General features: G+C 35.1%; 3 protein-coding genes across 3 annotated transcripts; 1 reads left to right on the top strand and 2 right to left on the bottom strand.

Moving 5' to 3' along the window:
* Positions 1-2,613: 2,613 nt before the first annotated feature.
* On the top strand, positions 2,614-15,124 carry LOC110995385 (procollagen-lysine,2-oxoglutarate 5-dioxygenase). Its single transcript, XM_022262536.2, has 9 exons — positions 2,614-2,895; positions 4,528-4,777; positions 5,835-6,181; positions 6,920-7,206; positions 7,491-7,867; positions 12,034-12,175; positions 12,511-12,798; positions 13,469-13,758; positions 14,238-15,124. The coding sequence occupies exons 1-9, from the start codon at positions 2,829-2,831 to the stop codon at positions 14,377-14,379; spliced, it is 2,190 nt and encodes a 729-aa protein (XP_022118228.1). The 5' UTR covers positions 2,614-2,828; the 3' UTR covers positions 14,380-15,124.
* Positions 9,301-11,209, bottom strand: LOC110995394 (immunoglobulin domain-containing protein oig-4-like). Its single transcript, XM_022262548.2, has 4 exons — positions 10,739-11,209; positions 10,443-10,514; positions 10,015-10,164; positions 9,301-9,477 (listed from the first exon to the last, which is right to left on the bottom strand). Exons 1-4 carry the CDS (start codon positions 10,832-10,834, stop codon positions 9,319-9,321), a joined length of 477 nt encoding a protein of 158 aa, XP_022118240.1. The 5' UTR covers positions 10,835-11,209; the 3' UTR covers positions 9,301-9,318.
* Positions 15,125-15,807: 683 nt separating the features above from the next.
* On the bottom strand, positions 15,808-19,851 carry LOC110995332. The gene is made up of 4 exons (XM_045634221.1): positions 19,831-19,851; positions 17,228-17,294; positions 16,792-16,993; positions 15,808-16,216 (listed from the first exon to the last, which is right to left on the bottom strand). Exons 1-4 carry the CDS (start codon positions 19,849-19,851, stop codon positions 15,922-15,924), a joined length of 585 nt encoding a protein of 194 aa, XP_045490177.1. The 3' UTR covers positions 15,808-15,921.
* Positions 19,852-20,310: the final 459 nt, after the last annotated feature.

Here is a 20,310-nt window from a genome sequence, read left to right as displayed (position 1 = left end):
CAGAGGTGTTGATCGTATTACCTGCAGCAGTTTAATCATCGGACGTAAGGCATATCACATGATAAAATCAGTATCAGCTCGACGTCTGTAGTTCCACAATTCACCTATACTACATTTGTGGTTCTTAAGGCAGTTTGCCGCGCACCACCTCAATGTGGTAACAGCTACCCATTGTAATATTTTCGAGCCATTTTCACATAGGAATAGAGCGCATCAATTCTTAAAAGGCCGACAACATTATAATGGGTATCATAAAAAGAACGTTCTATAATAATTACCCTTCTAATTTTGTTCATATTTTGCACGAATGAAAAATTCCATCCAAAATAAAGTAAGACAGCGTTTCTTCAGTCCGTCATTGTTAAATAATCAGCGGACACAATTTTAAAGAATACTCAAAGTTATATGATATATAAATTATTTAAATCTCTAGACTAGATCCTGAGCAGTGTACGACTTGTTGCTTGTAGATCAGTTGAATTACCTAAGTTTTGCCCATGTAACAATAACCAATTAATATTATGATTTATATAGCTTTATTTTTATAGAAAAGGAAGTAAACGTCAGCAGGCTGATGTTAACGCCAATGCAGTGCCAGCCTTTTAAGAATTGGTACGGTTTCTTCTCGATTAACCCCAACTTGAATAAGATCGGACATTCTTCGGGTAGCTGGATCCACACAGTGGTGGTGAGCAGCAAAAACTATGTTACAAAATAGTATAAGATAGTTTTCGCCGCTGACAACTTTCGCGAGTTGAATGAGGTCTCGAGGCAATAATAATAATAATAACAAAAACAAATAGTAACGCCTCACAAAAACCCAAAATTCACATCTATCACTTAATCCAAACGGCCATTTTGATCACAGCTTTACTATACGAAACCGCGTTGGTCCCAGACCAACAACGACCATTTCGAGACCACTTACCTTCCAACATGCGTAACAGCTACCCGCTGCTAGTGGCGCTGCTTGTGGCATCTGGTGCTGCTAAGCAATGCGCCGAAAGACGGGAGACTTGTGACAGATTAGCTATTTATTCAGGTGAGTTTTATAATTAATAAAGAGAGCAGGCGGAGAATAAACGGTGAAAATACTCATACAGTCTTCCAGAATATTCGAGTTGGAGTAGTGACTGGCTTATAGCGCTAATCTGTATTTAATAAATTAGTTTATTATATTACTTATTTAAGACTTTAATATCCTTTCTTGTAAGTCTTTTATTGTTTTAAAAGGTTGATATAACGGTTTTTACTGTATAATTTTCCTTCACTTTGCTGGTTGGGCAGGTACAGGTAGTTACGTAGAAGTATATTTTTTATTATTTTAGGTATACATTGTATTTTATACAATTTGGTAATACCAAATTCTCAATAAATTAATTAATTCCATATACTTACCTATATAGTGATATTTACAAACATCCAAAAAAGTCGTATAGATTACGCGATTTTGTTATATTTTCCCTCATAATATAATATATACAATAGTATTTATAAGAATTTGAAACCATTTTGTTGTTGTTGCGGTCACGGAAATACTTTAGCATATGCAAAAATTCTTCTAAGAACTGAAGATTTGTAAAAATATCAGTATGGTTGGTTCAGAAAGTGGCCTACTCGCCTATAAAATGATCAATGAACCCAATGAGATGCTAGAAAATAGCACATCACGTCTTTTTGCGTTGTTTACGGCCCGAGTTTTATGACAGTTCAGCAATGCTTTAAAATATATTTTCGTCAGTTGCAAATTATTAAAAATACAAAATAATGTAACCCCATATTATTTGTATTATTCAGATATAAAACGACTGTGATAATTGAATGATTTTACCTATTATCATTTACTATTTTCTTCTGTAGAAATAAAGAAAAATGTTTCTCTCTTAATTTGCATAATTTACTGACTGATAATGTTCAAAAGGCTATTTTAATAACTAGTGAAATCAATATAGAGGAGAACATGAGAACATAAGGTTTTTTAAATTATTTCAATCCTGTCTATTAACTTATAAATTAAAATCTATTAACAGATTGTAGTTCGCCATTGAGTTAAGTTGAAAAGGATAGAAACTATTATTACTATAGTGACAATGAAATTTAATGAACGTCAAATGTTATTTATGGCCTTTCAAAATTTGAATATGACAGTTGACAGTTGTTACTGTATATTAATACAGTAACAACTGTCAACTGTAATGCGAACTATCGCCAATGACGTATTAATTATTAAGTTTTCCTTTTGGCTTTCATATTTAATAATTCCTATATCGAAAAGTTTCCGGCTAGGTATATTAATGAAGATCTATAATTGTTATTTAAATTAACTTTTTTAAAGCGAATTTAGTGTAGAAATTCTATTTTCTAAATTTATCACCAATAACGTGCTAATTAATTTAAAAAAAGCAAATAATTTATTTATAAATTTATAATAATATTGATAATAATAAAGAATCAATTCTATTATTTTTTAGCGTGTTATTGATTACACGATTTTCTCCCACGATAAAGCATAAACAATTTAAAGGCACTGTGATTCAGTTTTTAGTTTATTCATAATATCATAACATAACAATTTGCCGGGTGGTTGTTATGAGAGTTGAAGCCCCAGGGCTTGTGAGCTAGTTCTACGTGCAGGCATGTCGCGCTTATTACGGATTTTAGTATGAACTATTGTGTAAAGTCAGTGCTTCGCGCGCCAATCGCAAGCTTCGACGATCCAAAGCTTATCAGGTCGGAAGTGTTTTACGATCATTGAGCTCCAGTTTGAATGCGTTGGAGCTATTTATTCGCTTTAGTTCGACGATCTCATAACGCGTTCGTGTTTCAACATGCGTTGGCCACTCTTCTGGTGCCTGGCATGCTTGCTTTCACCTACAATTTGTGCTTCAGACTCAGGTAACTAATATTTACATTATATTATAGATTGTTTACCCTTACTGGTTTTTATATACATCCAGAATGATCCTATGAAAACTCTGAATTTTTTATTTAACTATTTTAAGTGTTGTAATATTTCTTATGTTCTGTATTTGATTTTAATTTTATAATTTCTAATATGGTTCGAATATCATAGATTTATACAGTTTTTCTATTTATATATAAATAATGTTGTCTATTGTATCAATATTTTAAACATGCAAGCAGGCCCACCATTTAAAATGATAAAACTTCAATTTATTTCAATCAAATCATGGCGTGTACTTGTAATTGGGTAAAATAAACAGTTCATCAAACCAATAAAAGACAGACCTATTTTAAATTTTATTCATGCAAGTCAATTGTGCGGCAATGAAATAATATAATGTTTAACTGTTCAGTTATGTTCTATTATTGGGATTACTGAATATATATAGCAATGAGTTCCTGTACTCTCATCCTATATGTATAATATGTGACTGTTTGATAGGTGTTTCTTGTACTGTTTAAACCAAACATTGGTTATGTTAAAACCAAATATATACCTAATAATAATTGAGTTTCTTACTGCCAAGTACTTGATACATTTTCTCTCTTTCCTGGAACATAGAAAAAAGGTTAAATTTTTTAATTGTCACTATGATGACTACATAAACATTATGTGTAAAAATAGTAGTACAGGGCTCTGTTTAGTTAAAGCATGACTCATAAAGTGTTATAGCATGTTTGACTTTATGATGCAATCTGGCTACTGAGAAATTTTGTTAAATCAATTAAAATTGTTGAACATGCGATGTTATCTTTATTGGACACAGAGTTTATTCAACTTTGACAATCGGCTTTGGGGTATATATCATTATTTCAAATGATTATTTTTTTTGAACTTGTACTAAAATCTATGTGATACTCCATATATGTACAGGATTTTGCACACAACAAATAAATGCGTAGCCTGACTAGCCTGCTAATTTCTGACTTATTTGAATTTAAAAGTTTGTGGTGATTGTTTTTCCCCTTTTTGGTGGTTAAAATCACTATTTATTTTATTAACATATTTTGTTATTACTTCCACAAGCGTTCAGGCATTGACTTTAATTATAAAACTTAGTTATTTTTTATGATATATAGGCTAAGGTTTTTTATATTGACCTCTTGAACAATATCTTTAGGTAGCTAGCTTAGTTAGTGGAATATAGAATAAAAAATATGTTTTTTCATTATTTTGATATTTTGTTTAAAATGTGGGTAAATCCTTTATGAGATTCACTATTAGCGAATTTTGCGAATATGTACTATCAGTTGTACTGGCCATGTAGCGAAGATGAAAATCAGTATACAATTTTGGCATTAAGGCGCGTTATTATTAATATTTCATTGAATGTTTGTTGAGCCTGACTTGTGTTCCTGGAAAAACTTATCAGGTTTATTAAAAATTTGCGAAGGTATACATTGATAACCAAGCTGAGCGGCAAGTTTTTTTTAATTAAATTTCGATGGTTTTTCTCTTTTGTCAAATTGTAAAGTGGATAGTATATACTAAAAGTCTTCTAAATCAGCTGAGGCTCAATAAATCCTTTATTATTATTTTTTCTAAACTCTATATTTTTACAGATGACCAAACTGAAAGTCCTGATGTGGTAGTGGTGACAGTGGGTACAGAAGATACCCATGGATTGCAAAGATTTGAAAGATCAGCACGTATCTACGGCGTTCATGTGGAAGTGCTAGGAAGAGGGACGGCATGGCGTGGTGGTGATATGAAGAGACCCGGCGGGGGTCACAAAGTCAACTTACTGCGGGATTGGATCAACCAGGCTTATGATAGCCTGGATAGCGACACCCTAGTCATCTTCACTGACAGGTAAATTAAATAGATGTGGGATGTTTTTTATGCAAAATAATGTTTACTGGACATTAATAGAATTACCTCTGTAACGAGGAAAAAACTAAATAAATTTCGCTTACACTTTAGAAGGCACATCGCAGTTGAACTGGTAATAGTTTAATATTTTATATAGGTTTCGAGTTTCTCCTGTCAGCATCTCAAGTACTTTTAAAATTACACAAGCTGTTTAAGCATTGTTTAAAATAAGTAAAATATTATAATATATAATATAATTACGAGCTGTATTGTATTTTTACAATGCAATAGTAGAATATAAAAATAGTTCACATTTTTAGTTAATTCAAGAGTATCTAAAAAATGTTTTTTCGCCATAGAGTCAATGACTTAATATGGGAACAACATTTCCATAGTAATATATCTATAAATACTTTTTATTTGTTATGTCCAACGAACTTTATCTAAAGGTTATCTCTTTGTGCGGACGCAGTCCAATTTTTGTTACTTCAATTCATAATTATTTTGTTTTCTACTTCTGATAATGTTTTTTTTTCATAACGAATTAAAATAGCGCTGAATATTTTTCTTTTAATTATGGATCAATCCTATTATATAGGCCCTGCAACTTTGTCAAGTTCAGTGCCCTGCCAGAAGATACAGAAAAATCATAGAAGGGATTTATGCCTTAGATCTTAATATAAGTAGGCCTTCCTAATGTTAAATTATAATTTATTTATTTCTAATTTTTTTTTTGAATTTCTAATTAAACATAAACGGGACCCTCAATTAGCTATTTAATCTCTTCTCTTTATAACCCTGTATCACGAATATAAATGACTGATACTGAACATGCTTATACTAATTGAGGCTCATAATAAAACATAGATAATAAGAAATTGAAGTCTAATATTTTTGTAATGTAAACAAAATTAGCATGAGATCATTCTAGAACAATGAGGAGAAAAAGGAGAAAATAAAGTACATTGAGAACCACTTAGGTGTTTAAAACAAGGTGTTACATTCATATACCAACAATTTCTGTTATCGCATCTGACATTAACACTTTATATTCCAGTTACGACGTGATACTTTTAGGGGGCGCTGACGAATTAAAGGAACGGTTCCTTGCGGCCCGTCACAGGATTATATTCGCCGCGGAACCATTCTGTTGGCCAGACGCCGGCCTCGCAGCTCGCTACCCCCCACCGGACACCTCAACGCCCAGCCCCTACTTAAACTCTGGCGGGTTTATCGGGCGTCTTGAAGATATGAGGCGATTAATTCGAGCTGCGGAATTAGACGACAATGCAGATGACCAGTTGCATTACACACGGCTCTATTTGGATCCTAAAATTCGTGCTGATTTGGACATCGTGTTAGACCACAATGCTACAATATTCCAGACGCTTAATGGCGCTCTATGTAAGTAACTTTTGTAATAAAATACATTTATTTAATGAGAGATATATATACTATCCTTACAGTACCAAGCTAAAGTCGGAGGTGGCATTCAATAAGCACAAGTCTGTGAACGTGGATTTGTGCAACAGATTGGTTCTGGTCCTTGGTTTAGCAAAGAACGTCGGCCCACGCCGTCAAACGCCATAAAAATCAGAGTTCTTGAACCCTTAAGTTGCTCACGACCAATTTGGCTTGTTTTAATAAATAAACTAGCTGCCCCCGCGAACTGCGTTTCTCCTTAATGTGATTTTTCTACATCTTTAGTATATACCTACTTGGAAAATTTTCATATGCTACCCCACTGAACCAAACCAAATCCACAGAACAACCTATAAGTTTTTAATTAGCCAATAAAAATAGGAGCTGATTGTAGAGAGAAAATTAAACATTGTGTATTTTTGTATGCTGAATCATAATTTAGAAATATATAAAAAAAAATTCTAAGATATTGTACATACATAAACATACGCCCTTAACAATTAGGGGGATCAAAATAGATTCGCAGACCTAACTAATATGGACACAAAATTTCCCGAAAATTCGTCGTGCCATTCCGGAGTAGTTAGTAGATAAAAATGGGAAAGATCCGTACAACTTAGTAAAAAAAATCTGTCCTTACTTCATTCAACACGATAAACAAATATATTATGAATTGTGTTTAATAAATTGATTGAACAAAATATTTCTATATTACTCCAGCGGATGTGAAGCTCCACAGTTCGGAAGAAGGTTTTGCCTGGCTAGAAAACGTTGTGAGTGGTACTCGACCGTTGATTTTACACGGCAATGGGCCCGCCAAGCTGGAATTGAATGCCTTGAGCAATTACCTACCACGTGTAAGAACACCAGACAGGTGCCACATCTGCGAAGAGTTGAAAAAGCCCCTAAAAGATGAACCACGAGTACTTTTGGCGGTATTCATTGAGCAACCGACGCCATTTTTGGACGAATTTCTGCAGAGTATACTGGATATTGACTACCCTAAGGTGCGTTTTTTTAAAATTTTATCATTCTTTTTGATTTTCTTTTATTCATTTTGGCTTTTAAGGCACGTAGGTATTTGTGTCTAGTATTTCGTGGTGATAATTTACGTAGAGAGTAGAGCAGTGTGACATCAAAGAAATTTCTCGGACACAGACTTGCCTATTAAGGCGCTTACGAAACAGACACAGAAATATGGGGCTAAGAATTAGCGCCACTGGTATTAGCGACTTGCGCCCTATAATTTATATTTGACTTTATTTTTTTTAAATTAATGTACTTCGAACAGGGAAAATTGGAGCTACTTGTGCGAAACAACGTGGAATACCATGAAACAACAGTAGATGCTTGGTTTTCGCGAGTATCCGGCCAATACGCGAGCGGAAAGCGGCTCCGGCCAGCCGATCAGTTGCCGGAACATACGGCCCGGATGATAGTTCTCGAACGCGCGACGGCCGGAGCCAGCTCCTATGTGTTTAGCGTGGATTCGGTTGCCCGAGTTACCCCTAACACATTGAGGAGCTTGTTGGAATGTGGCGTTGATGTGGTGGCTCCGTTTTTGGCCCGACCCGGCGAAGCTTGGTCAAACTTTTGGGGCGCGTTGTCCCCGGATGGGTACTACGCGCGAGCGCATGATTACATGGACATCGTTAATGGCAAACTAAGGTTAGTTTTTTTAGTTAATATAATATTTTTTTAACAAATGCTGAAGAAATTGTTAAAGATTTTTTGGTAGATGACAATTGAGAAATTTTGTAGTCTGGAAGATTTTTATACTACGATAAAATATGTTGCAAGTTACTTACTCGTAAGACGAGCATCATATTATAAAAATAAACTTTATAGCGATATAGAAAAATAAACGTCTAAAGTCAAAACAGTTATATTGAAATTGATTATGCAGACTTAAAGAAACAAGGTATAAATACTCTGAGAGGGAAATTTATTATCGCGGCCACAGCTTCCGCGTTAGCTTATCGTGAACTGTGTGCTGGAACTGGCTCCAGACTCCGCCCACCACGCCCGTGTCGTTACACATAACTGTAAAATTACCAACGCGATGTAAAAGAGGAGTGTTATTTGTCGACAGCAACCTTAAAAAAATAACCTTTCGCTCTTATTTCGGTATATTTGTATTGTTTAATGTAATATTTCGTCCCTTTCTGTCAAATTGTATTTACCGCATGATTAAAAGAGACACATAGTAAAAAGGTAGGAATTAGTCTCATTTTAGGAATAATATTATTAGAATTATAGTTAACCACTTATATTGCATCCTGTTTTTAATACATGAAATATTTTATATGACGAAGCCATGTAAGTGGCTAACTAAGAGCGTCATAGTATGCTAAATCTTCCTATAACAACAATTTATTATATTATTTTCTATACTATTCAAGACGATCTTGTGAATTGTGTATCACCTACAACTGTGTTAAACCTTAACTTTGACCAGAGATCAAACGACCTATAGCTATGAAACATAAATTTCGTAAGGCCGCTATAAATATATCACAACCACATAATATTATTATTAGCTAAATCGGTGAAGTCATTCTCAAAGCGAGACAAAGTGTTAACTCCGTGTAACGTCTCTCGACTTAACGACAAGCCGAAAGTGTCGAAATCTGGCTTGGGTCGTATAATTGGTCTTCCATATAATACTCAATAACAGAAATTTAATATTAAAAATTGCCGAAATCAGTAAAACATACAAAGCTCTATTTTTACCATTTGGGATTGCTTGTACGTGCTTTGTAACGAAGATGCCTCAATATCACAAAAAAATACCACATAATTGCTGGTACAGCAAATGATGTCAGGTGAAAATAGTAGACTAAACTCAATAGCGTTCAAATAAGGATTGTGTTTATTTAATGAGTAACACTAAATTGAAAGAAACTTTTTCTTCTTTTCAATGGACGATAACTCTGTGTAACGTCATAATGTGCACACTACACACTGGCAAGCAATTTCACTGGAGGCAGGACACTTTTTATTTCTATCCTGTGTTTGTGAATTGAATAAATAATTTTATATTACAAAACAGTGTATTATATAAAAAAGAATCTCATCTGAATTAGAAATGAAACAACGTGTCAACAAACAATAAAATATTAATCGAAAGCAATCGAAAAGTCTGTTTTAAACGACCGACGATCAATGGAATACATGTTATCTGCGGTACATTCGTAAACTCCTGCGTCCATTTGAGTGGCTGGATCTATCTCTAGCTTGGACTTCACTTTCTCGTCACCTATCAGCCATTCGTGAATCTGTAAATCTCTATTACGTTACGTACAAATACCCAGAGTACTTATATGATCAAATCAAAATATCTTTGTTCATACAGGTAAACGAGTACACTTATGAACGTCAAAAATAAAATTAAATGCTTCTAATTTTACATTTACTGCCAGTTCTCAAATCAAGGGCGTAGAACGGAAGAGAAGAACTTGCAATAAACTCTCCGCCACTCGTGAGCAAAATTTATTGTAGAAACTTAAAGAAATCTTTGTTGGCGCCTTAGCGTGCGACTCATCCCTGAAGTCGTAGGTTCGATTCCCGGCTGTGCACCAAATATACTTTCTTTCTATGTGCCCATTAAACATTCGCTCGAACGGTGAATGAAAACATCTTGAGGCATGTTTTAAACTCAAAAAAGCGGATGTCGTATATAAAGCATTATACAAATGAAATAGACCCAAAAAAATTTTGAACGCTCTTAGGTCAGTGAAAACATTGCAATTAGACGATTAATTATTTTAAATGAGATATAATTTTAAATTAATCTGTAATAAATAAATGCTTACGTGTAAATTGTGGTGCGCGAGTATCTCGACTCCATCCTTGAACCAGGTTACTTGTGGTCGTGGTTTTCCCTTCGCAGTGCATAAGAAGGCAATTTTGTGGCCCAGAACGTATTCAAAATCAAAATGTGATGCCAATAGAATCTTTGCACCCTGTCCAAAAATAATATTATTAAACGCCTAAACATTAATATTACATAAAGAGTTTGTTTGTACGAGGTTAAACATAAAAAAGTATGACTCTCTCTTTAATCGGCAGCTCATGTCTGACTAAGCATCTGTCGAAGAAGATGATGTGATGACGGCTTCTTTTACCGACCAAGATCAGTTTCTACAAGTTCTCATTGCCTCTGCGCATTTATTGCTAACTGGATCAAATGTCATATTGTAAAATTCGCAACAAAACGTAAATTGATATTCGCTATACTCACATCATTGTTATTGTAGTATTGGTCGGATTCGGGGTCTCGGTACTTGCCAGTGATTGGTAGACCGATTTGTACCTGCACAGTGTCATATTTATTTAAATTATATTAGAAAAAAAAACAAATGTAACACAAATTCGCTTTCGCTTTTGAAATGATTAAATGGCACCCATGGCGGTGCATTCACAAAACTATGTTTGTGACGAATAGTTCTTGAACCATTAAAAAAACAAATGATTGCGCGCTTGAATGGTGCTAATTGTTTCAAGATTGAAGTTAAAGAGGTAGCGAATGGTAAATACCTTAGACTTATTCCGGGGTCGTGCGCGTCCTCTCCTCGCATCCCCAGGCACCAGTAGGATGCCTAAAGCCAACAGAAGAAGCGCCCACCTGAACATGTTGCGTCTATTTTACACGCTGGCAATACGGAGAATGCACGATCGTTCCCGTCAAGTATTAATTGGCTAATGGTGGCTCCCCTTCGCCGTAGTGATTTCCTTTGCTGATCGGATCCCTCGCAATTTACGTTGTTGCTCCAATGACCTCGAAATGTTTGTATACAATGTAACAGCGAGCGATACGTATACGTCTGTAATTTTAGAATTTTAGACTTTAGGTAAATCTGTACAAAATCTAATAGGCAAGTAGATGATCGGTACCTGACACACACCTGTGCCTGATACTAGCCATCGACTGGCAACCAAGCCGGCTTCTGATTCCGATTTTGCGATGCATCGCGATGTTTTCCTTCGCCGTTCGAGCGAATATGTTAAATGCGCACATAGACAGAAAGTCCATTGGTGCACAGCCGGGGATCGAACCCACGACCTCGGGGATGGGGGTCGCACGCTGAAGCCACTAGGCCAACACTTCTTTAATTAGTAACACAATCATATTATGAAAAATATTTATGAAACAGAAGAGTTAATCCTACATTATACTTACATCCCTATTGCCTCTCGCTGCTGATATTTATTCTGCACCGGTTTAAATTTGACTGATTCCATGTTTCCTTCTTTTCGTTCATATCAAGATGTCTCGTGGTTTTAGAATTTTCTGATTGCAATACAATCAAAGTAATAATGGTTTGACCTACACTCTCGATTAAGTTACGAGTTCAGCGCATTTTAGTAAACGCTTTAACATTTTCTGGCTGTAAAATTGTTAAAAAAAAATATATTTTTTTTTATTAATTCTTCTATCTATATATCTTTATATATCTTTCATTATAATGTAGATCCACGCAAGCTGTAAGTTTATGCCAGTTTCAAGTAAAAAATATCAAAGTTTTAAAAATAATATTCAAAATAATTAAGTTGAAAAAAAAAGAAAAGTTTTTATGTTTACAGTGTATAAACTTCAAATTAGTGTAGTAACATGTTTGCACTTCAAAAAGCTTTTATAATCAATGATATGTAAATAAAATTGATAAATTTCGTCTAACTTTATAATTAAATCAAATTAATTTCTTCTTTAGAAGTTTTCACTTCAATAAATGTTCATGTTTTTTTACTGATTATATTTATAACCCTTTTAGATGTAATTAATGTTACCCACTCTGAGTTATAGTTTCTAATTATATAATGTGTGATTTCAGGGGGTTGTGGAATGTTCCATTCATTAACAACTGTTATCTATTGAAAGTGGAGTTGTTCAGACAGCCACGTCTCAAAGAAGTCACGTTTAAAGTGGAGGGCCGCGACCCAGATATGGTATTCTGTGAGAGTCTTAGAGAACGGGTAAGTTGGAAAAGTTAAATACCACTGCCGCACTTATATTTATTATTATTAATAAAGATTAATAATGCTGTTGATACAGTTGATAAAAAAATATCTAAAAATTAAAAGACTACCCTTTCCATTTAGGGGGATGAAAAATAGATGTTCTCCGATTCTCAGACATACCCAGTATGCACACAAAATTTCATGAGAATCGGTCAAGACGTTTCGGAGGAGTTTAACCATAAACACCGCGATACGAGAATTTTATATATAAGATATATATTATGTGTAAAAAGAGTGAGAGAAAGAGAAATCTATAGAGTTACATATAAAATTGTATTTGTGTGTTTTAGGGTGTATTTATGTACGTTAACAATGAGGAGGCGTACGGGCATTTGATAAATCCCGAATGGTTCGACACTCGCCACACTAACCCAGACATTTACGAAATCATTCATAACAGACAAGAGTGGGAGGATCGTTATATTTCCCCTGAATACTGGCAGAGTCTGGAAAAGACATACGAGCCCTCAATGCCATGCCCTGACGTTTATTGGTTCCCAGTTGTGACTCCACGTTTCTGCAAGGAGTGGATCGAAATTATGGAAGCGTATGGAAAATGGAGCGACGGTTCTAACAAGGTATTTTTTTTTATGTGAAGTTAAATAAAAAACGAATATTATATTTAAATAAATAAATTGTATGGTAAGTATATATGATCGATATTAAAAAAATAATATCGTATTAACTAGCTAGTAAAACAAATATGAGAAACAATATTTCCTATTCATGAGGTATTACCAAGTGAGGAGGAAAACCTATTAGAAATGATCAGATACAGAGATCTGACCTGACTTGAAAGATTGTAGCGCCATTGGTTTATTATTTTTTATTATTTACATTGATTATAATAAGAGTCAATATCTGTTATCACATCGAAGGGACAACGTAAAAACCAATAGTCGTAACAGCCGATGACATTATTAAGAACTTAATACGATAGAACTGCCGGGACCTTTGATTTTGGTCAATATTATTAGTATGTTGTTCTAAACGATGTCGTTAACGGTTTTGACTGTATGATATGTATATGTTAACATTTTAAAGAAGTTTTTAAGGCATTTTAGTGGAAAGATAGATAAAAAATATATATGTTTAAATTATCCCGTTTCATCGTATTACGTATACCCGCTGTCTTTTTTGCTGATGAGTAGGGACGCCTACAGGTTCAAATTTAATGTATGTGAAATGTAAATGAATAAGTGATACCTTGATCATCTTATGTTCCAAATTAAACGATTTTTTTTTCAGGATACTCGCTTGGAGGGAGGGTACGAAGCAGTACCGACCCGTGATATTCATATGAAGCAAGTTGGGTTAGAGACTCAGTGGTTGAGGTTTCTCAAGGATTACATAAGACCTCTGCAAGAGAAGACCTTCCTTGGCTACTACCACGATCCGCCGGTTTCATTAATGAACTTCGTGGTGCGATACCGACCTGATGAGCAGCCATCGCTAAGACCTCACCATGATTCTTCAACGTACACAATCAATTTGGCGTTGAACACCGTGGGAGAGGATTATACTGGTGGTGGATGCAGGTAAGAAACACCTCGATATATAAAAGGAAAAATGCCGGCAAATTCCTTATCGATATCCAAAAAAGGTTTTTTTCTTATGTGTAGTATTTTATTGATTCCAAGTATGTGTGCTAATATTCTAAAGTGTATGTTTGATTGTATATAAGTAATTTGGAAAGTTTTATATGAATCAGCAATATTTCAAATTAGTGAGTCACAAATTTAGTTAAAATTGGTACAGTCGTTTTTGAGATAGCTATTTATTTATTTATTTATTGAAGTTTATACACATCATACATACTAAAGTATATGATAAAAGCTATCTTTTCAAAATATATAACAACAAATCAAAATAATAGTAATTTTTAAAAACAAAACAGCGTGTTAGGTATGAGGTGGACATTTAACAATGCTTTTTATGATAATTATAATATATTGCCAATAATACATGTCTTTTAATTGCGCTTTTCTCGATATTTTAAAACGATTTACTTTTACAGGTTTATCCGTTATAACTGCTCAGTACAGGATACAAGGCGTGGATGGATTCTGATGCACCCGGGAAGACTTACACACTATCACGAGGGTCTGAAGGTCATATCTGGTACAAGGTACATCATGATATCCTTTATTGACCCATAGATGTAAGATTGTCGTAAGGTTCAGGGGTCAATCAAATTAAGTATCATTTTTAGGTATGTTAATGCAATTAGATATTTTAATTCCTGTAGGAAAGTTTTACATTTAAGATACTATAGGCCTTATTTGACTAATACGAAAAGTTATGGTATTCCAATCTAATGTCTAGATTTAGGATTTTATTTCGAAGCCTGTTACCTAGATTTTGACTTGTATGAAAACTATATATTTCGCTTTCATTAAATAATAAAATTAGTTCAATAATGTTATTTTTTGGCGCAATAACGTCTTATTAATCGAAGAACGCTGCATGCCGCGGCTGCATGAACGAAAAACACGAGTCATTTTCACGTTCCACCTGAGCTGAGTGTAACATGACTCATTGTCACGTACCGCCTGAGCCGAGCGTAACTTGACTGTCACGTTCTGACGCACAAGCGATAGCATTTTATTTACAAGTTGTTTGTAAATAATCTGTATAATCAAAAACTACTATTTTAATTAACGAGTGCAAAATTCTCCTTTATATGATACAAAATAAGTGATTATAATTCATAAAAGTGTACAATTTTTTTTTATGTTTTCCTTATGACTTTTCCGATTTAAATTTTTTTAAATATTGTTTTAATTTTAAGTTTTAACTCAAATGTTTCCTATTTAAGTGATAATGCAATTTGGCATTTATTTACGTATATGCTTTTACCAAAGATGTATGCGATGTTATATGAAATACATGTATTAATTTTTATTTGTTTTTTATTGTTCAACTCCCTAAAACTTGTAAGCCTTAAAAGAGGTTTTAGCCGCGCAACACCACTTTGTGGTACCAGTTGCCCACTGAAGTGTTTCCGAACCAATTCTTCTTAGGTTCGTTCAAGAACAGAGCTTACCAATTCTTAATAGGCCGGCAAAGCACTTGCGAGTGGCAACGTGAGTGTCAATCAGATGAGCCTCCTGCCCGTTTGATAAATATTCATTTTAGAAAAATAAAGTTAGTATTGCCACCATCAGTATTTGTATAATTTTGCCACATTTATAAGAGTTCAAAATTACATGCTAATTCATAACAATAAGGAAAGATGTCGTTCTAACAAAGAAATACAGTGCCACGACTGTTGTAGTAAATGTACTTGAGCGATGGTTTTTTTTCATATAGGTAACATAATGTACACTTTTGAGAAATATTGATTTGGAATTTGTTAATTAAAAAAATAGTTTTTTTTTATTTTATTTAGTTATGATGTATGTAAAGAGTAAGAGTTGGCGGATTTGGGGGATTCGAATGAGATGTTAAATGAAAAAGTATCTGAAATATTATTTATTATTATTATGTGTAATCAATCATCATGAAAAATATTGTCATTATTCTAGCATTCATGAAGGCGGATATTAATTTATAAATCATTATAAATTATACAACTTTGCCAGGAATCTTACCTTCTTTTCTGGTGAAATTTGATGCTGTGTTTAGGTTTTCACGCTTATTTATACATGCAAATGTGGGCGAGGGGATCCATTTTGTAATATGTATTTAAATAATTATAATTATATCGAAGCAGAAGAATCGATGTTCTCTTCCACTGTCTCTTTTGTCTCTTGTGATTTCCAATTATTAAATACTTTGGTTGGAAACCGATAGTGTTTACCAAAAGCAGGTTCGGCGTACTTCTTGAAGCGTCGGAACTCGAGCTCTTCCTGTTTCCATTCCTTCTGATCGACGTAGGGGAATATTTTACGCATCCACTCGGGCATAAATTCGTCCATATAATAAAAGCGGCGCCTCCATACTTTGTGTGTGTCGCAGTAATGGCCACCGTTGCCTCCAATCCAGAAGGGAATACTGTGAAGTTAAAGCCTATGTTATCTATCTTAACTAAATAAATACAGAGGTCAGTTAATTTTCTTAAACTACAGCTGTTTGACTTCGAATGGTTTAACGAAGTAGCTTAAGTCATTGTGTTAAATTTTTGTAAATCAGTGCATAGCCTGGGATTGAAGTCAGGACTCTAGGGTTGAGCCACGCGCCTGGCTGACAATGCTCTTCAGTTTGAATGCCTTGTTTGAGTTAAAATATTACTATGTGGAATCAGCTTCCCACGGAAGTATTTTCGAACCAATTCGACTTAGGGTTCTTTAAGAAAAGAACGTACCAATTCTTAAAAGGCCATCAACGTTTTGCGAGCCTTCTGACAATGTGAGTGTCCATGGATCAGAATAAAATGTCTCATTTAGTTCTCGAGACATTTATGTACACTTACAAAATTTCATACCGTATTAAAAAAAAATAAAAAAAAAAAATAGAGACATGAGTTTTCAAGAAAAAGCAATGCCGTGATTCATAACAAATATTTTGCACTTTCAACATTTATACATGTATGTATAAGTTCATAAGTACGTAAGTAATTAAGTACTCACAGACTTAAATGCCGAAGTCCCCACCGGTAGGCATTAGTGTAGAAGTAAGCTGACACCGGGTTAAGGTGAGGATAGGGCTTCGCCCCCGAAATACCAGCAGAGAGTGCCACCACAGTCATGCCGACTTGGTAGCCATCTATCATCACCACCAGCCCCGCTTGTACATTGCCCCTCGTAGGCAGGGCAACTTTCGCGTTAGCTTCTGTTTATTTAGAAATAATTTTGGCATATATTATACTGAAATTAACAAAATGCTGGTTATCGTAACTTGATTGCGGAGTATTTCTTGAAATAGTCTACGAAGACCAGCCATTTTCATATGATCCATCATTCACGCAATCAACTGCAGCATACATACCACCAACATAATTTATCAAAATTATGATTCCCTGACAACTGTAACAACTGTGACTGTAAAAATTATGCATTTTCTTACCTGTAGTTGGAATGGACAAATCTAAACCCAAACGAGGACGCCAGAAGAATGTTCCTGGGACTGCACCCTGCAATACATAACTTGGTAAAAGAAAATATTACATTGATACAAAATGTTAGTAAGTTGAAAGAAATAACGCGTGGTGCGAGGTATTGTGTCGTAGAGTAAGCCGAAGTATATACATACAAGCTTACGCACTAGAGAACTACCTGCCTGATTAATTCATTGGAGAGCAAACCCCTAGTTTTCTGCGACATAGAACGTATAGAAAGTAGGCTTTATAATGCTGATGTCCATGATCGTTTGATATTGTGATATTGATGACGCTATCAGAAATGTATTTATTTACTTGGGAATAGATCGCAAAACATTTTATTCAAATTTCGGACGGCTAAGCAAAACTTTCTGCATTATTTTTCTAAAACCAGGCGTGTTTTTGCTAGCTTGGAATTAGATATTGTTCTTTATGGAATTATTAATAAAAAATATATTTTAGACATTTATATGATTAAGTTTTTAAACGCAAGATGCTTTATAGCTTGTGATATTATTTAGACCGGTGTTTTCTAATGTTGTCTCATAGGCCTTTCTAAAATTCTCCTTTTTTAAAGAATTTAACATATTATATTATTTTACATATTATATTATTTTTAATATTAACAAATTTATTCTTTACTTAAGTAACTTCAATTATAGGTCTCAGGAAAATATACTAGAAAATTGTTAACGAAACACAGTAAGTAAATTTTCAAAACGTAATGAAAAACTGAAATTTAAATTCTAAATAATTTAAATAAATTTTCCAATACCCTTAACAATCAAATTAGCCTCCTCTGGGGCTATACATTATACATTCTTTGCAAATAAACCATTAATTATATGTATATATGACGACATCCAATTTTTAAATTTTGCCCCCGAACTATATTCACTATATTAAAAAAAGTTTAACACACCCATGCTTGTGAACAGGAAATTAATAATAATAATGCCGACCGCATTGTAAAAAGAAAGATTATCGAATGTATTCTCTTCAAGAGATTTATTAGTACTGAAATGGTTTATTAGAGAATGTGTTTACAAATAAGACATTCCATACTACGCGATGCATTATACTTTCCCAAAATGATGTTTATTGTTTTGATTCTTTTTGTTGCCCTATAGTCTTTTGAAACAGCATTTCAGAGAGCAGTGTTGGCCTAATAACTTCAGCTTGCAACTGCCATGACAATTCAATCCCTGGCTGTGCAGTTATGGACTTTAGACTTTCTGACTATGATCATCTAACATTCGCTCGAACGGTGAATGGATAACATCGTGAGGAATGGGCTTGCCCTAGACCCAAAACGTTGATGGCGTGTGTTCAGGAGGTTGATTACCTACTTGCCTATTAGAATGCCTCATATGCCTTATACTCGCAGATCATAACGACCTGAGCATCATGAAAGGCGCAAGACCGATAGCTTTTCGTGTGGAGTATTTATAATATAAGAAATTAGCTGGCCAACAATTAATCTGGAACTGTATCGACTTATTGTACCTACTATGTATTTTTTTGGAAATAAATCACATTGAAACATTATGATTAATATTAATTTGATACCGTATGATGTGACTTATAATGTAAAATGAAAAACAAAATTAAGACAAATATTCTCTCTAACTTTTGTACCACCACAAGAATTTGTACCATATACTATACCATATCATGTGTAATTTTAGTGATGTGAGCTCTCTGTGCATTTTCTCCGGCATTTACCATGGAGCATGTTCAGAGAAGTTTAATACCTACAACTTATAGTATGAAGTAATAACATTAGTAAGAAATACGAAATGCAATGATTTATTAAAAGATTATAACTAATTCTGAATTGTATTTATATATTCGATTAAAATTTTAACTTCACTTTTTACGTGTGTTTTGATTAATTTGTCTGGGTATAGTTAAAAGTCATATTATAATCACAAATGTATGCCTTGCAATCATAATATGTAAATATTGTGTCACGGTTATGCGCTGTAGGTTATCCAACAGTGCTCTTATCACAATATATAATAAATAAATAATACGGCAGAGATGAAAAAAGAATTTCCTGTTTTAGGACAGAATATAAGTACTAATAGAACTACTAATTATGTACATAATTAAATGCCGAAATTCCATGAATAAACTTATCTTTTTAATGACTAGGTAGTAAATGGTAATACATTTTTATTTGTTTGCTTAGAAATGGCACTACGACGTAGCGACATCTTCAGTCGAGGGCTGAAATCAAATATAACCCGTGGAAAGAGCAACATTACTTCAAACCCAACCCTAGAAGAATTAAGCCACTTAATATCCCATGTGTAACAACATGATATAAGCGGGGAACGACTATTTTAAGCACCGAGCACATTACCTAAACATCAAAATTCTTAAGTTTTCGGAGAACCTATTAATTTCGAGACAAACAAAGCGCTCAAATGTGAGTGGTGAATCTTTGAACCTTTACGTACGCGATTGATCGGTCCGCCCCCTCGCCCCGCATCCCTGTCACGCGCGCACTTCCCGCCGTGGCCAAGAGAGTAGCACCCACGAGCCGCAACGCTTCATCAATTACCCTTTGTTTATCCTGCTCCATCGCCGTTGATCGTGTCGATAAAGGTGTGAGGCGTTAGTGGCGTGCGAGCTGGTGGTGAATAGTATCTCTTTAGGGCGCGAGGCGCATGTCGGTCGGCCGCGCGCTCGGCCGCGGAGCGCCGGGGGCACCACGTTCCGCCACACCAACTTCCGGTGCTCCAACCGCGCGCCGCCGCGGGCCTCCCCGCTGCGGCCCCGCCACTCGGTGAAAGCTGCGTCATTGAGCCGCATAGAGAGCGCGCCGCGCGCCGCGAGCTCGGCGAGCTGCGACGGCGGTGGCGCGCACCCCTGCTATCCCTACGAGGCCCTGTCGGCCGCGAGCGATGGCAGCGAGCCGGAGGAAACGGAGCCCTGGGCCGAGTCTTGGCGAGGCTCCGCCAAGGTGAACTTCCCGCCGGACGTGCCCGAGCCTCGTGCGGCGCCGACCTCATACCGCCCGGCCCGCGGCCGCTCCATGAGC

Source organism: Pieris rapae, chromosome Z (assembly GCF_905147795.1).
Source record: "Pieris rapae chromosome Z, ilPieRapa1.1, whole genome shotgun sequence".
Lineage (NCBI taxonomy): Eukaryota > Metazoa > Arthropoda > Insecta > Lepidoptera > Pieridae > Pieris > Pieris rapae.
Note: the sequence above shows the minus strand (reverse complement) of the source record. Positions and strands in the feature narration are given on the sequence as shown.

Coding starts and splice junctions, on each gene's coding strand:
- LOC110995394 (XM_022262548.2), bottom strand. CDS start 10,834: ATGTTCAGGTGGGCGCTTCTTCTGTTGGCTTTAGGCATCCTACTGGTG. Junction 10,165..10,442: donor AATACTACAATAACAATGAT/GTGAGTATAGCG, acceptor ATTTTTGGACAG/GGTGCAAAGATTCTATTGGC. Junction 9,478..10,014: donor TCGCGCACCACAATTTACAC/GTAAGCATTTAT, acceptor AGAGATTTACAG/ATTCACGAATGGCTGATAGG.
- LOC110995385 (XM_022262536.2), top strand. CDS start 2,829: ATGCGTTGGCCACTCTTCTGGTGCCTGGCATGCTTGCTTTCACCTACA. Junction 2,896..4,527: donor AATTTGTGCTTCAGACTCAG/GTAACTAATATT, acceptor ATATTTTTACAG/ATGACCAAACTGAAAGTCCT. Junction 6,182..6,919: donor GACGCTTAATGGCGCTCTAT/GTAAGTAACTTT, acceptor ATATTACTCCAG/CGGATGTGAAGCTCCACAGT.
- LOC110995332 (XM_045634221.1), bottom strand. CDS start 19,851: ATGGAGCAGGATAAACAAAGG. Junction 16,994..17,227: donor TTTGTCCATTCCAACTACAG/GTAAGAAAATGC, acceptor CTAAATAAACAG/AAGCTAACGCGAAAGTTGCC. Junction 16,217..16,791: donor GGACTTCGGCATTTAAGTCT/GTGAGTACTTAA, acceptor TTAACTTCACAG/TATTCCCTTCTGGATTGGAG.